This window comes from Aphelocoma coerulescens, chromosome 2, assembly GCF_041296385.1.
Source record: "Aphelocoma coerulescens isolate FSJ_1873_10779 chromosome 2, UR_Acoe_1.0, whole genome shotgun sequence".
NCBI classification, from domain to species: Eukaryota; Metazoa; Chordata; class Aves; order Passeriformes; family Corvidae; genus Aphelocoma; species Aphelocoma coerulescens.
This window is the reverse complement of record NC_091015.1, coordinates 29433336-29451085: the sequence shown is the minus strand read 5'-3', so window position 1 is coordinate 29451085 and position 17750 is coordinate 29433336. Positions and strand designations below refer to the sequence as shown.

Genomic DNA, 17750 nt, shown 5'->3' with positions numbered 1-17750 from the left:
ATAGCCTGGAAAACTCTATGTACATTATTCATTAAATAGTACAGTGATTCATCTTTTTCCTTGCCCTCTGTGATCACTTTCCATGCCCTCTCCTGCTCTTTGCTGTTTTGAGAATTGTCTTGGTGATGAAGGAAGAAAATGGGTTGTGCCTAAGGGGAGGTGGCTGGAGGATGGGGTGAAACAGAGAGAGATGCATCTGGAGGTAAAGAGGAGCACAGAGCAAGGTGAGGCAGTTTAAGACCACCAAGAACTGTCAAACCCATCCTGGTGCCTCTCAGGTGGGATACCAGCAATAGCTCAGGACAGGATTGGAAGGGTCTTGAGGGGAAGCTGTATGAGGAGCAGCTGAGTTCACTTGGTCTCTTCAGCCTGGAGAAGAGGACTCTGAGGGAAGACCTCATTGCAGTTAAAACTTCCTCATGAGGGGAAAAGGAGGGGCAGGTACTGATCAATTCTTTCTGGTGTCCAGTGACAGGACCTGTGGGAGTGGCCTGAAGTTGTATCAGGGGAGTTTAGTCTGCGTATTAGAAAAAAGTTCTTCATCCAGATGGTGGTTGGGCCCTGGAATGGGCTCCTCAGGGAAATGGTCACAGCACCAAGCCTGACAGTTCAAGAAACATCTGGACAATGCTCTCAGGCACATGGTGTGACTCTTGGGGCTGTTCTGTGCAGGGCTAAGAGTTTGACTTTATGATCCTTGTGGGTCCCTTCCAACTTAGCATATTCTGTGATTGTGTGGCAGAAGATAACAGCTCCTGGAAGGCCTTGAGCAGAGCTACACCAGGACAAGATGCACTGAGCAGCACCCAACAAAGCAAAGTGTGCTCTACTCTAGGCCTTTCAGCAACTGCCCTGCACTTGTCTTGCCTGCCCCAAAGGCTCCCTTACAGAGAGATTCCCAGGTTCATCAAAGAGGTGCTGTGGAAATCCCATGTAGAAAAAAACCCCAACTTAAATTAGGTCTGGCATGCCAACACTCTCCTGACTCAGTCACTGTACAGGAAGATCAGTACAGTCACAGCTCTCAGTTCAGAGTGTTACAGACGACTGCTTGACTAAAAGTTCTTCACACATTACCCACAGATAATAACTCCCCTCATATCACAGACAGTGCTTTCTCTGCCTTTTGTATCTATTTTCCAGCCAAGAGAGTTCAAAGGAGGCAAGATGAGACCTGGGCATGGTATTTGAAGTGCTGTAAATGTGGTTTAGTAACAAATCAGCCAAGGTGCTGTGTGGGTTGTGCACACCGGATACAGCCCCATGGGATCCTGACCACTTTTAAGAGAGGGGTCAGGAGACAGGCAGTTACAACACTATTTTTTAATCTTATTTTCAGCCAAGGTTTGAGTCCAATAACTTAGAAGACTGGATCAAGATAGAATAACCTTCATTCAGGATCAGGCTGAACAGGGCTCAGAGTGACCTGAACTTCTTGAAGACATCCCTGCTCATTGCAGGGGGAATTGATCTAGATGACCTTTAAAGGTCCCTTCCAACCAAAACTATTCTATGATCTAGGTATAGATAAACATCAGAACATGAACTGTAAATATGTGAACCTATCTGGAAATGCACACACATACTTTTCGCTTAAAGCATTATCCCTATCAAGGAAACCCTAGTGATTAGTAATGATTTTATTCCTAATTATTATTACCTTTCATAATTTCCCCTTATCTGTTCAAACCATGAGTTTAAAATACTGCAGTAATTGAACTCAATGGGAAAAGTGAAACAATTTTTTTATTATATTAGATAAGTGGCTTGATAAAATATAACAGGAAATGAACAGCACAAGCAATTTTTCAATGCCATAGAGACCATCCTTCTGGTTAGCTAAGAGACTGGGGAAAGTAAATCTTGGAAATTCATCTTATTTGACACACTACAGTAATTTGATATTAAAATCACTGACCATAAGCTCATTATTTTATGAAATTACTGCCCATTATTCTTGGACAATGAGTCTGTAGTGCTCTGCAATAAATCCCAAGACTCAAAAGCAATCCTATTTAAGATTAATTTTATTTCAACTGTTAAGCAAGGGAATCTACTTTAGCCAAAATACTTTTCTTTCTTCAAAGGAACCTTAAATTCAATTAAGAGCTCCTGTAAAGACTCATAAAGCCTCGCCCATTTACAATGGGCCTCTAGTCATGGAAAATTTCAATCTGAAGTACAGTTATTTCAGCTTGAAATATAGCTCTTAGAAAACTTGAGCAAGATTTCTCCTGTGACATTGTATTTTCTATCTCTCATTTATTTAGAGGTACTTCACTAGACTTGTACATCTTAATCCTGAACTATGGCACATACGGCCTTTTCATCTCCCACAAGCACGGTCTGGTTTATATAATAACCTACAACTATGAATATCTAGATGCTAAAACACTTTTTTCCTTAACTTGTCAGTACATCTAAGAAAACCCATCTCCCTTATCCAAATGACATGACAAGACCAAGACCTGTTTTAGTCATGTGATTTGACTGACATTTCCCATAGAATGGCAAAAAAAAAAAAAAAAAGGGTTCTAGATATTGTTCACACCTAGTCTTTCTTCCTACAAAGGCACATTGTTGCACTGCTGCTTGACCTCTGTCTTGTCAAACAGTGGATCAGAAGCCAGTGACCTTACACTAAAAAAAGTAAAAGGCTCCCAATGTATATTCAGTGCCAGGTAAAGACTACAAAGCCATACTACATTTAAATTGTTTGGTGTCAGCACTCTCCTCTCACCGAAAGGGATGGGCCCCAAGCAATACATGTAAAACTGCAATACACCCATAGTGCATTTCATCAGTGTCACTGCCACACCTGCAGTGTGGCCTGAGTAATTACTCAAGGCCATCTGGGTAACTGCAGCACAGTAAGGGTCAGGACAAGTGGAATTCATGGAGTACACCCAGTTCCACAGCATGTCCATGGGAGGTTAACTCCAGAAAACTCCAGCCCGATCACAGCCTTACTGTAAAAGCAGCATTTTCTAGCAATGTTTAGTTCCAAACCTTGCATCTCCCATGGGTTAACTCTGAAAGGGAAAAGATGATTTGAGTCTTCTATGCAAAGTGGCAAAATTGAGAGATTACTTTGGATATTGATCGCCAGGGTGTTCCAGATTATTAAACCACACTGACATATGAGGACTAGGATAATATTCAAAAAACACTGTTTGATGTTCCATCTGAAGGCTGTGAAGCATAATAAAAATCAAAGACATATCGGTATCAAGTAGCTATACTGATTACCTTCAACTGTCACACTAGGGGCTGCTTTTCAGAGGAAAAAGCCAAATGAACACTGTAAATTCAGATGAGCCCATTTTTCAATAGGTCAGGAGAACACTGAAATCTTGAAGCAGCTGACCTCTTCCTTGTGAAGCAGTACAGTTAAAATCAACTGCAGATGAAGTTCATAATTTCCTTTCACATGCTTTCCATTACGTGTGAGCATATCAGGCATAGGAATAATTTCAAATTGGTAACTAGCATCTAATTAGTGTGGTCTACATCCCAGCTGCTTCTCTTAGTATCAGAAAGTCTTAGCATGTACTCTGAGGTGACAGTACTAAACTTTAAGTCATTTGAAACAAGCAAAATTGTCTTTTCTGTCAATATTCTTCTGTGCTGTCTCTACTTGTTTTCAGCAGAAAGCCTTGAAGCATGGCATTGCTTCTCAAGTGATCTCTTGAAATACTCAAGTAGTTTTATAACCACTTTTGCATTTATTTCTTTAGGGTCAACTGTCACTATCAAAGTTTGATGACTATGAAGAAATGGTCTAAAGAGAATGGCTGAATCTGTGTTCTGCTCTGAGCACTAGCACTGATCCCATTCATCTGGTAGAGACTGCAAAATTCAAACTGGACTTATAGTGAGCTGTTTAAGCTCTTCAAACACTAGTAGTGAAAAATCGCAATGCCTTGAATGGGAAAGAGAACTGTTTCTTGATGGATAATCTGTTGTACACTCCAGGAAACATTTAGGGCAGTCTGAAACCTTTCAAGTGGTGTGACAATAAAACTAATTCTCTAAAGTAGATTCTTTCTGCTGGTTCACATGAGTGACAAAATCAGTTTTGCATTTTAGGGGATAACGCAAACCTTGGAAGGGATGCAGCTTTTACTTCTCAGTGTTTTGCTCTAGAAAATACTCACATTTCCGAGGTCAATAATGAAACAATCTCCTTTGTTGAAGCTGGTCCAAGCCAGGGGGACTTCTGTGGCTCTTACAACCCTCCGGCCCTTGATATGCAGCAGCCTCTGGGCACTCAGATCATTAGTAATGACATGATTAAATCCAGAGGCAACACCACCTGCCTGAATAAAACAAAACAAAGCAGGCAGCTTTATTTTCAGTTTGATTTCTGCAAAGTTACTTTTTTTTTTTCCTACAGATGAGGAGCTAGCAGTGGAAAAAATAGTTTATGCAGTGAGAAGCAAGCCAAAGTAATGTACTGTTTAAGAGTGCTGACCACAGACCAGACAGACACCACTGCTGCTGAACTGGCAGGTGTGAACATTTAGCCAAGGGAACAGAAGTCACCCTCCTTCAAAGGCTTTTCAGATAAACAGGGAAAGCACAGAATTTACTGCACTCTCCAGCCACTGTCAGAGGATGAGGTAATACTGAACCCCATTGTCAGGACAAAAGTCAAGGACTGAGGAAAAGCAGAGAAATATGCCGCTCCTTTTGAAGTTTTCCAAACTTGAATCTCAGAGGTCCGGGTGATTTTAGTCCCTGGTTACATGTAGATGGATGGACAATTCCACAGCAGCTCTGTAATTTTATGGAAGGAATATTTACAACTTCAGAGTGAACCTGGCAAGGAGTACCACACTAGGGGAAGTGAGAGCAAACTGTTGATCTGTGAGTGTAAATATAAGCATAATCCTGTAAACTGTCTTGGATGTCTGCCTCTTTGAGGCAGCATTCTCCCCTCCTCTGGGAGACCCAGACCTTGGGTTGGAACAGAAACTGGCTCTTGAAATGACAAAGAAAAAAATTAAAACATAAAAGTTTGGGCATGTCACTGCCAACATCACTTATGCAGAGTTAAAACCTTGGTTGTGTAGACAGTGAGAAGTTATAAACCTTCATAATGGGGGGAAAAAAAGGCTGAATGAGCCATGGCTCCCAGAACTTCTACTGTGGAGACATTCTCAGGAGATACATTACTTTATTCTTAAAAAAACCCCACAGATGTTTAAAAAAAAAAAGTTACCTTTCAGATACTCAGCTTCTGGAAGTGACACAAGGACACTGACATTACACCTTTCTAAAAGATAAATTTTTTCAAAAAAGTGTTTGGGAGATTGTAACTGCAGTAGGACTGCAAAAGCAACATTTTTAGATCCAAGTGAGGTTCTGGTCTTTTCCACTCTCTGCATGGTTCTAACCACTTGAGCACACTGGGTTCTGCATTTGAACAAAATTATTCAGTCTACAAGACAGAAATTATTTCTGTGAGTTTTAACACCTCCCAGACACAGAGAGTCCCTACTGTGAGCTCCCTTAAACACACAAGTATGACATTTCAGGACAGCTTTATTTTGGGGGAAAAAAATGGGAAAGGTTTTCATAGATCAGAAAAGGCACTGACAAACAAGCTGCTGCTTTCTGTACAAACACTGGGACTCCTACACTTTAAGATGGGTGATTCAGATCTAAACCCACAAAGCATTAAGAAACTATTTTTAAAATCTCCATTTACAAAGAAAACCATTTGATTTTTATGTGGGGAAAAATGTTACAATTTCAGAATGTATTTTGACAGACTCTTTACCTTGTATTTAATTCCTCCTTTGAAGTAACCCACAAACTCAGTAGACTCATATCCTTGAATTTCTCTACTCTGCACAGGCTTTCCTCCTAAATAGTCATCCATTTGAACAGCAAAGATAGCTGCAGCTGTGCTTTCATCCTGGGTGCATTCTTTCCCTGAAATAAGAGGAAATATGTCAATAAAGCATAAATATAATTTTGAATTCTGTTGGAGAAATTATTTCTGCAACAATTGGGCACTGCCTGCAGCAGGTTGTATAACCCATGTTTATGTGGCAACAAAGCACTGAATCATAAGCTTGTTCACCACCAAATAACATGATCTTCCAGGCCATTTTTTGACTACTTGTAGAACTGCATTCATAAGGAAAAAAGAGTGAAAAGTAGTGAAGTTCATCTTCTCTTAGAATCTTCAAATGAAAGAATAATTTAATAGAGTTTAGCACAGCAAGTGTCAGCCATAATGATTTTTTGGATTTTGATCTGAAGTTCAAAGAAAGAAAGAAAGGTCATGTCTGGATGGTAAACCATATATTTATGCTAAGAACAATTCACCAAGCCAAAAAGCTGAAATAATTCAAAAGCAGTCCTCTTGACACTTATAATGCAAGCAAGATATTTTGCCTGGTACAGCTGGGAGAAAGCAAAGCAGCTTTGGGACTCAGATATCTGCTTCATGAGGTCACATTTTGTTTTGTACCTTATAGACATTAGCCTCTTCCCAGGACTGTGGCAAAATAGCCTCTTTACATTGTGTGCTGATGCCTGTACATGCTGAAAACAGGCTGTATATTAAACCAAAGCTTTTAATGAGTGCCCATACATTTCTGATGAACATTTTCAGCAGTTTTAATTGTTTCAAGGAAAGCACAAATAGAATCAAGTCTAGAAAACCAGGCTTCTCAGTAATTATAGAAGAATAAGGAATCCTTCCATTTAGCCCTCAATCACTCCATGACAGAAGAACTTGCTATGTTCCAACATGCTTTCTCAGACCTGGGTACCACCTTAAAGTTGGTTTTGGAGGTTTTAGGGGTGTTTTGTTTCTTTTTCTAAATAGGGGTATTCATATCCATTAAGACTAGATCCTTCTAAATTATTACTTGCAATTGCATTAACAGGGTTCAGGGTTAAAGAAAAATGTTTTTTGAACAGAGATAAGAACTACTATTAGACTTGGTCTCATAGCTGTTACGCAATAAAATACTCAGTAAAACTCCATTAAAAAAAAAAAAATCAAGTGAGCACCAGTCCAAGCATAAGTTATTCAAGCTTGCATGAAAACCAGATTTACCTTACAGTCTAAGGCACAAACAGCTATAAGTAAGCCAGAGCATAAAGTAAAAAGAACAAGTTTTTACCAAACTAGATCCTGGTTCACATGGACAGATCTTATGACTTCATCTCTGGGAACAAGGGTTAAAAAATAGTTAAAAGACACCATGAATGATTTTATTAAAGATACTAAGTGGGGTATAGCCAATCTCACTCCCACAAGTAGTCTCATGCTGGCACAGTGCATGCTGTTTGCACCAGCGATAGTTTCAAGTCCAGACAGCTCCCTTAGGATTAGTTCAGCTACCAAGGCATCCCTCAAGTGCCAATAGAGACAACTGAGCCAGGATGTCTGGGCAACCTTAAAAATGGGTACAGCTGCAGTGACACAGATCCACACTGATTGCTTGCCCATGCCAACTGTGTTGATACACCCAGGTGAGCTTGCTCAGAAATTATCCAACCTCAACAGCCTGCCAGTGTATGTGAGACACTGGCTTTCCCACAGGAAGCTTCAGCATGGCAGAAAAACTGTGTGGGGTCACTTTACCCATAGAATGCCAGTCACAGCTCAAGACTCAGTACATCGAGGTCACAGACCATCCTTCCATGGTCTAGACCTTCTTTTAATCCCTTGGGTGTGCCTAAGCAAGGAATTAGGGGGACCTTTGCCACTATGTCATAGGAAAATTTGATGTTGGGGGTCTTTTTTGCTGGTCAGAATCCATTCACACTCACAGCCACTGTATGCATCTGCCACAATAACATACTACAGATAACTAGCAGGAGTAGGAGTAGTGTCACCAAATGGCAAGGCCCTTGTTCTTCAGTGTTTCCCCCATCACAAGAATTCTTTCTTTCATCCCAAAGTCTGAGTGATAGTCACTGCTGCAGCTGTCCAGAGACACTTATGGGAAGTCTTCAGAAAGACCCTAATGTGATCTTCCTGGCCCACAGGTTATACAATCTTTGCTTACAAGGGAAAAGTTTGGTGCATGAAATAGCACTGTGAATCAGTCAAAAATACCAAAATAATTCTATGGTTTTTACCCTGGCTGTGACTGGCCCTCCCTACACACCTTGTTTGAAGTCCTGGTCTCCTGTTTCTATTAAGTGTGCAGCAGTGTTTGAGATTTTACCCCCCTGCTGCTGAAGTATCTTGCAAGCAGGAAGGGGTTTGCCAGCAGTGAGCTTCCCTGCTGTCACCTTGCCAGCTGCACAACAGTGGGTGCCCAGATCACCCAAAGCCATTTAGAGTATCTGGATAGCACTGCATCAGCACAAAATGTGCATCAATGTGAACAACTAAAGCTCTTCAGCCACCAGCAATGAGGTTTTAATTGCTGCAAATGTCAGTCACTGTTCTACCTTCCCTTCCCAAAAGCTGCAAACTTACATCATGTCCTTCTGATGCGTCTACTACACCTTCACTAAGACATGAGTAGTTCCATCTTCATTAACAAAGGTCTACACAGCCAAACCCTGCCACTAATTAGCAGCCCTACTCACAGAAAAGCCTCTGCCAGAAATTCATTTACACTGCCATCTATGATTATACTCTTACCAGAGACAGACACTATGTGCTTGCCAGCTGGAAAACTCCTAACACATGCAGAACTCAAGGCTCAAACATTTATGCAGAAACAATCCCAGCTTTATCTGCAATTATTTTTCAGTGCATGCAAAAGTACAATGAGAACTACAGCAACTCAAGCATATTAATGTTAATACACCTATCGTTATTTGTATTCATTGAGATGACTGCCTACAAACACAAACTTGTTGGCAAAACAAGAAAAAAGTATTAGGTTTCAGGCAGCTAAACAGTAACCACTGTGGCAGGATGACTCTATGGCCATATGGGGAAGTCACAAGAAATCTCCAGGAGATGAGGAAGTCACGCAAAACACATCCTTGTGTCAGACTTCAGTTTTTATGTAAAATGTGCTAGTCAAGGTGGAAGGCAAAAGACATCAGCTCGGTTCCAATGCCAGCAGGCTGTCAGACTGATATTAAAGAAGCTTTAAAGAAAACCTGGTGCCTTTGCACGTGATCTCTGTATCATCAGAAAGCAAAATTAATCTAGCTGAAAAAGGCAGCACCCAGACACTAATCAGGGCAACACCACCACAGGGAGATGTCCAAGTGGAAATTTTCATCCAGGTGGAAACAAAGGCAAGAAAACTCTTCACATGAGTGAAGGCAGGATTTCACTCCAGAATCTCTGTTGAGTGCAGCCAAGCTCTGACTTAAACACTTCAGCACTTTTCCAAACTAACACGACAAAGAGAGCGAGCTTTCACCTTTCTGCCACACCCCACTGTCCCACCACTTAGTCCCTCAGCATCGCAAGGGATGACGCTTGGCATCACCCTGATCCTTGGTGGCAGCCCTACTTCTGCCTCCACCTCGAGTATCTCCGCTTGGAAGCCTCGCACCCGCAGCCCTACTGAGAAGGGCGGGGAAGCCTGCCGCGGTTCCCTGGAGCCCGGCAAGCCCTTCAGCAGCAGGGTGGGCACTGCGGGCCCTCCCCCGGCCCTCCCCCGGTCCCCCGCGCTCCTACCGAGCCAGTAGTGCAGGCGGTAGGCGACGCTGGCCCCGCGGCGCTCCGTGCGCAGCACCAGGTACGCGTCCCCCACGAAGAAGTCTCCGTGGCGGCTCGGGGGCACGGGCACCAGCTCCAGCCGCTCGATGCGCCACACCTGCAGCCCACTCTGCTGCCCGGCCTCGGCGAACGCCGGCGGGGGCCGCTCGGGGGCCATGGCTGGAAGCGGAGAAGCCGCGGAGCCCCCGCGCCGCCTGTTTATAGCGCTGCGCGTGGGGCGGAGCGGGGCCGGCCCCGGGCGGGTGCGGAGCAGCTGCGAAGGGATGCGTCTGTCCCACCCCTTCCAGCGGCTGAGCTGCCGGTTACTTATTCGTTTTTAACACTCCTGTAAAACAAACTCACCCAGAATCCCTTTTGCTTCTGTGCCCAGCGCCGTAGCACGGCGTTATAAAAAAATTAGCCACCCTCACTGCAAACAAAGTTTCACTATTCTAAAATAATAGGAGAAAACCCCATAAAGGACAAGAAAGAAAAGTACAAGTGGGCTAAACCAGTGTCTGCGGATGCTGTAGCACTGTGCGGTTGGCTTCTATAATTATCACATCTGCTTTGTTTGTGGGAACTGCTCATACCAGAGTACAAAGAGTTTCTACAGCTTGCACTTGCGGCACAGCGCTTTTTCATCCGCGGCTGGAATGGCAGAGCACAGCTCTCATTCACCCAGTAATCTCACTTATTTTGTTCAATATTGATAGGAATCTTTCTAGGGGGGAGAAAAATCTTTTTGAAGATTCCAGATGAAGCCCAGAATTTATATAAATTTCCCTTTCTCAGAAAATTTAAAGAGTTCTGCTGGTGTATTTCCAAAATTAAGCAGCAGCCCAAAAGGTTTAAACCCACATCCTACTTGTCTGTCTCCTTTATGTTTGGTACATCAACATGGCAATTGCAGTTTTCATTGCAATATGAAAATTACAGCAAATCACTGTTTGCCATCTGATATTGATGGACAGTACATCAGTCTGGGTACAATACAGGTAGACACAGTGCAAGCTGTCAGTATATCAAAAGATAAATTTCAGAAAGGGTTTTGTTTAGCTTCATCACCTTATCCACCTGGATGAGTTTTGAAGCTCATCATTTCCCCACTGGGTTGCTTTATCAAGTTAATACAAGAAGAGTGCAAGTATCCACCCGCAGGCAGATCAGAGCTTCCTCAGCAAGTGGGAGAGGCACTGCAAAATGCAACAAAGCAGCTGGAGAGCATCTTTGCTGGCAAAAAAAAAAAAAAAAAAAAAAAAAAAGCACACCACAACTAAGAAATTTGCGTAAGTATCTTCCCATCTTCTCTTTATACCTTCTTGAGGAAAAAAAATGACCTTACACTGTGTGTACCCACTATCATCTCCCATTTTGGTGGGCACCCTATCATCAGTTTGCCAGACAGATGTGCACAGGCACCCTTCTGCTTTATCCTCACTCTTTAAGAAAGTAAACTGCGTGTGCTCTGTTTTGTTTAAGGTCCAGCTGAACATGGTGCATCTTCAGAAGTTCATGGCCAAGTATTTTATCCCTCATTCTGCCAGGGTTGCAGTAAGCCTGTTTGATAAACAATATAATTCCCAAATAAAATACCTTTCTCAAGATGTTCATCATGTGAAGAAGGAAAAAATATTAAGGAAGAGTAGCCAAAAAATTCCAGCAGTTCCAGTTTCAATATGGTATCAGAAATATTTTGAAATATTCAAAAGTGATTTGTTAAATTTGCCTTCCCATTTATGCCAATTGTTCTTCTGTTTACTCTTACTCACTTAATTACACTAAGCAGTTTTTCTAATTGCATGCCTTTTTGCATTGTTGAGCATTAGTTTGCTTCAGCCAGTGAGGGTAGAACTTACCACATACTCTATAACTGTAGGGGTTTACTATTTCTTCTGAAGTTGTCTAGGTGAACTCACTTTGCAATTGTGCTGTCTTGCCCATACAGGAGCTCAAACCAGTGCAGTGTTATGCAGCCTCATGTCTCCTACAAGTTCTACTTGTCTTGCCAAGATAAAATTGTTCATTCACAGATTGCACAGGACAGGTTCGTTAAATTTATATCTCCTTATTACAGCTTTAAATTTTAAATCTACAGGCTGCTGTAAGTGGAATGCCTCTTGCTGGCATGGGATGCATGCTAACACTGTTTAGCATTGACCATTCCCAGTATCACACACCAATGGACAAAGGTTAAAGACACAAGAGCAGTTTAATTGTTTTGTCTCAGTGTCTGTGGCACTACTCAGACACAAAGGATGTTAGTACTGACAGCAGAGTTTTCTCATGCCTGAGTTGTTCTTACTAGGATTATGTAATCACTTACTGGCTGCTGGAAAAGAAAACCTTGGATTGAAGTTTGTATTTTAAGTGCCAGGATACTTGTTTGTACTCTTCAATGTAATTTTTGACTGTTTGCAAATCTTGCTTTTGCAATCTCACTTCTAATTAAAGTTGGACTGTCTTCTATCTTGATCTATCCACTTTTTGTAGCAAAAGCAAAACCTAACATTGTTAACATAACAGATTTTCATAAAATTTTAAATAATTAAAAACTTTCTAAAATGGTTAATCAAAAGTAAAATTTTGGAGAAACAAAAGAGAAGTATCTTAGAAGTTGCACATTTGGAAAGAATATTTATAGTTAGTTTTTATGTGCTTTTGCACGTCCTTTGACATAGTAATTGAAGTGGAGAGGACTAAAAGTAACATTGTTTTTGTGACTCAGAAGTCCTTGGTCACGTAGTAATTACTATGCTCATTAGAAATTGCACTGTAATGGAATTTTAGACTACCTTAAGGTTTCAAATAATTTTTTTCTAATTTACTATGGATTATATCTTGCTGATAAACTATGGCTTTCTCAGAAGGATGGCAAAGGCCTAGCACTCTTTTAGCTTTGTAGTAGCAAGGAGAAATAATTTTGCTTCATACCCTTTCCTCGGGGGGAAGGGTGGATACAGCAGTTGTCTGCTGTCACAGCCCAGGAATACAGTTATGGGGTAAAGATGGAGCTTTCTGCCTGCTCAACTGTGCTGTTTGAGGTATGGTCATCTTTAAATGCCTGTCTTGTTCCTAGGTCCTGAGAGATCACACAGGACTGTTGGAAGATGTTCGTGTTCCTCACCTAGTCCTTGAAAAAGTAGATTCAAATGTATTGAATTTAAAGCTTTGGCATGACTTAGAGAATTCAAGGATTTATGAAGAACTTTGCCATTTAATTTTGCTCACTTATTTCCTGAGTATTTTGTTATATTGAATTAGGGATCTTTTTCCCTCAAAGTATTGTTGTCATAGACTGCATATATGCAGGGCTCATGTGTATACACCACAATACCATAATGCAATGTCCTGAGTTCTGACTTTTGTCCCAGTCAGCAGAAAGGTTCACAAAAACACAGGTGGTGTTTCTAGGTGACATACACAAGGAACCCAAAAAGGGTCCCGGAAGTTAAGCCCCAGCATCTTTCCCAGCAGGAATAACTTTCAGTTTATACAAAGTCTAAGGTTAAGTCCTTCTACAAAACCTGTATTACAGTTCCAGGAGCTAACAATGGAAGGAATGAAAAGGAATGTGGGGAGAGAATATTTTCAAATATTACACGTGTTTCTTTCTACAAAGCTTATTTCTTCTTCACCACAACTGGCAAATACCCTCCTGACCTCTATAACCCTACCTAAATAAGGGGATTACAAATGTTTAGTTTTGCCTCGTTTCACATGACAAAGTTTGCTGTACGCAGAGTATGTGTGTCAAAACCACACTCTTGTCCAAAGAGTCACAGAAATCAACCTCTCTTCTCATCTGTTCTGTTGCTGAATTATGAATCAATAGTAATTTCAGATTTATCCTAAATGAATAAGTAAGTTCAAAGATCTGAGCTAAATTCTTACTCCAACATTAATCTAAAAAATAATGATTACTGATAATGCAAGAGCTGAAGGAGAATTTGACCATACACCTTTAAAAACCAAGTTATCAAAACAAGCTGTAGAATTAGGTTACCACTTGCTAATTCTCTCTGTTCTCTCATCATCCTTCCATCCTGTGTGGTAACTCAGCTTTAACCAGAGAGAACATGCTGAAGAAAGACTGAAACCTAGCTTTCCTCCTAATTGGCAAGGTTTGAGTTATGAGGCTGCCAGATGAGAGGTATGAAAAACCTGGCATAAAAATATGAAGTCCTCCTTTACCTTCAAGGCAAGAATCTGGTTTTAATCCTTGAAGTCTAGAGCAGAAAGGGCCTTAGTGTGTAGCTCTGAGGCAGGTGTCTGAGACACAGAGAGGGCAGGGTCACAGCTACACTGTGTGCACCACTTGGCAGCTGGCTGGCTCCTACCTGCGTCCTGTTCTGCTTGCCTGGGCACTCTCACTCTCTGTGGCAGTCCCTGTGCTGCCTGGACAGGCCACGAGGGATTCTTCAGTGGCACCCACCACTCTCATCTGTGCAGGCAAGGACACCACATGCCCAGCAGCTGAGAAGCTCTGACTCTCCAAATTCATTCTTCAACAGTGGGACTAAGTGGTGCATGTAGAGAAAGCAATCTGAACGTTGGCTTCAGTCAGAGAATCTAGGCAAACATTTTTGACACTGGGGTACTGAGAAGTGTAGTGTTAATTATTAAGTATGTTATAGCTCCCTGAATTTTTCTTATGGTCTTCTCTTGAAATATTCAGTGAGCAGCATAAATTTTTAATCAAGAAATTCTGATTTTATGTTCATCTCAAGCCAGAGTATTATAGTATTATATATTATATTTCAAGGAGTCAGAGAGAGGGAATTGAAGCACTCCTTCAAAAATCACCTATCTTCCAAAAGACAGAAGGTCTCCTTTATGTTCCTATGACATGACATTTCATGTGATGATCATGGGAGTAGATAAGATTTAGCAAAATATATTTTCAGGCTCATAATTTTACCCAGCTTGGCTATCTAGATGGAGAAGTGCTGCCATGATTCCCATCTATGATTAATCATCCTGTCCACATTACGTGCTCATTTGGTCTACCAAAGGAATAAATCATGCTGTTCTCTATGTGGCCCAGTAAGTTTCACCAAGACCATCTCAATGATCCTTAGGTTTGCTTTATTTTATTTAGATATAGTGGTCTCAAGTTCCATGGGGAAAATATCCATCCCTTTCCAAAAAGTACAAATTTTAATGAATCAGTGTATGTTTACTGAAACTAAAAAAATGGAAAGGCCATTCTTTATTAAGAAATATTCAGAAGTACTGACCAGAAGGTATTATTCAGAAAATTTAATTAAAACAAGACTATTTTATATCAGGTAATACCTTTGATTATTGCTAAAAAACCTCTTTCACACATTTTTATCATTTTCCACAGTATTGCTGGGACTCAGGCGCACACTGCTTTGTGAAACAAACATTACAAAGGATGGATGGTAATTAAACCCTGATTTCTGTATTTATGTATTTAATTATTTAGAAAAGTTCAAATACATAACCTAAAGAGGCCTACTGTAAGGTAACTACAGAATTTGTCTGCATAGACTGATATTCTGTAAGTGTCAAAGAGTATGAATATCCATTTTGAATTTGAAAATACTCTGAATTTGGTCTGATTATAATTTCCTAATTATATTTTGCGTGCTAAGAAGTGGTAATTGAAGTTTCTTATTTCTATATTGCAGCTACAGATTTTTATGATGGTCTAAGTTATTTCTGAATACTTGGAAAAGAGGGACAAGGAAACAGCCACACTTCCATTTACCATCAGTGCAGTAATTAAAGTTAAAAGCATCTAAGTAAAACTGAAGAAGAGAGAAGAGGAAGAGAATTTTACTCAGAAACAAGAATTCAAGAAAAATTTGAAGAAAGCACAGTCATCTTCTGGACCCATTTATTAGATATGCAACGTCTACTAAGCTCAAATTCTTCATCAAGAGGTCCTTAAATCTGTTGAAGGAGTGCCTAAAATATTGGATATGGCAATATGGAGAGTACAGAGAACCCAGGGAAAACAATCTTCTTCATCTGTATACACCAGTGGCTCTTCTAGGCATCTACTCTCAAAGAGGGAATGGATAACAATCAAATCTGTAGAAAAGTGGCAATAAGTAAAACTGATGGTAGTTATCTAAATGGAGGGAAGACTTCAGTTTTATTTATTTCATTGCATTCTTAGATAGTAGATGTTTCCCTCATTATTTCCTCGATACTAACTTGTCTGAGAAGGTTACTGAAATCAATACAGAAAGGAGTAATCTTTGTGTGATGTTAAACTAAGATCCTCAGGAAAGGTTATATTTTTTTAAAAGTTTCTAATTGCAGTTGTGTTTTGAAATAAAGTTATTCTGAGATAGCTTTTTTTTCTTGCATGAAGACAGTATGCCAATGTTTTTACGCATTTAGAGGTGCTGGGTGTGAAAAGCAGAGTACTCATGGCATGTGAATCTTCTACCCCCATTAAGCAAGTAGTACCTCTAAATTCTTATTGAAGGAATAAGATCATTCATTGTAACTGATTTCAGTGGTAGATATCCATGGAATAGGCCAGATTCTCTGTTCTAGGCAAAACAGGATTATTTAACCATGAATATAAATAGGATTTAAGCTGCGTTAAGCTTTTTAAAATTTTCAGAATACCACAGTTCACTGCAATGGTATGGCTGTTTTTTAAATACAGAGTAGCTCCTCATTTTCATCAAATCTCACACATAAACTTATTCTGGATTTGGAAACTGTGTATTGAAGCTAATTTTTTTTAAAACATTCATTGACATTCACGTAAAATTTGAAATAACTTCTAAAATTTTGCATCAGTTTTTAATTCACTGACCATGAACACTCACCTAAGTCACTCAAATATCTGAAGCAGAAAAGAAGGGGAGGAAGAGAAGAGGAAGACTTTCTTTTTTTTGACTTTGTGAAAAAGTCTGCTTGAAGGTTTCTTAAATTTGGTACACCAGCTTGAGAAAATAAACATTTTCTGGACTTCAAAATATCCAGTTCTCACTAAGCTCATATAGGAAAGTGTTTATGCCTCACATTTATTTTCTTAAAGCACAAGTGTATTGTTATACTTTCATTAATGGAAGTGGTTTTAAACTCTCCAAGAACAACACATTTGAGACTTATGAACTTTGTTACTGTGTGTCAGCATTTATGTATTAGCCAAGTTGCCAGCACACTAAGATAACTAACAAAAGTCCTCTTACAGCATTTTAAAGTTAATAGTCTCAGCACTGCTTCAGTTTCAACAGGGCAGCAAAACTTCCTTGATCAGCCCTCTCCAATTGAACCAGTAGTTTCTAAGATCATAGACATTTATTGGGGATCAGCCCATTGAATCTAGCAGATTTGAAAGCAAACTTCTCTGAAGAACAAAGGCACTCATACATCTGTTTCTACATCAGGGGCACCAGATTTATAAAATTAACTTCTTCCTTTTCTCTGAGGTATTGAAACTATACTAATTTTCTAAAAAGCTGCTGACATTTGCAATCCTGCTGGAGGCAGCTTTTAAAAAAATTATCTCTTGGTAGTCCATGTTCAAGATAGGATCTTGATATTGATCAAGAGGTCTACAGAAAGATCTATTTGAAATCAAAACTTGGGACTGATTCCTGTTTCAAGAGTCTGAGACATACTTACTGGAAAAGGACCCAACCTCTTTGTTTTCTGATTAGCACTATACCGAGAAAACATGAAGGTGCCTTGACCTGCCAACACAACATTTATTTTGAAGTTGATTTCATAAGTCTAAGTGACAAGGAAAGGCATGGGGGAATATATTAGGCTTTTTTTCCACTCATCAGGAACAAGAGAGAAAGTCTGAAAAACACATATTTCCTATCAGCTGAAGTCTGATTGGTAAATCATACACCTCCCTCAGTCCTAGATGCCAACGAAAAAGTTAATCTTATGGGAATCAATACACTTTCCTAGTGCCTTGTTTTAAGAAGCCTGTTATCCTCAGGGACACAGTACATTATCTTTGCAGACCCTGTTCTCCTGATTCCTCTTCCTATGTGATTGTCAAATCTGGACAATCACCAGATACCAGATAAAATAAAACTTAGGGTAAAATACATAACTGATTTGAAACAGTGAAATGTGCAGTCTATTTACACACTCTCAA

General features: G+C 40.3%; 1 protein-coding gene across 1 annotated transcript in view; it reads right to left on the bottom strand.

Annotated features, from left to right (window-relative positions):
* Positions 1 to 9844, bottom strand: part of LOC138106391 (scinderin) — a 49424-nt gene extending 39580 nt beyond the window's left edge. The window contains exons 1-3 of the mRNA XM_069006924.1: positions 9623 to 9844; positions 5786 to 5940; positions 4158 to 4319 (exon numbers count right to left, since the gene is read on the bottom strand). Of these exons, the coding sequence (XP_068863025.1) occupies positions 4158 to 4319; positions 5786 to 5940; positions 9623 to 9821 (516 nt within the window). The 5' untranslated portion in view covers positions 9822 to 9844. The remainder of the gene's footprint in view (positions 1 to 4157; positions 4320 to 5785; positions 5941 to 9622) is intronic.
* Positions 9845 to 17750: the final 7906 nt, after the last annotated feature.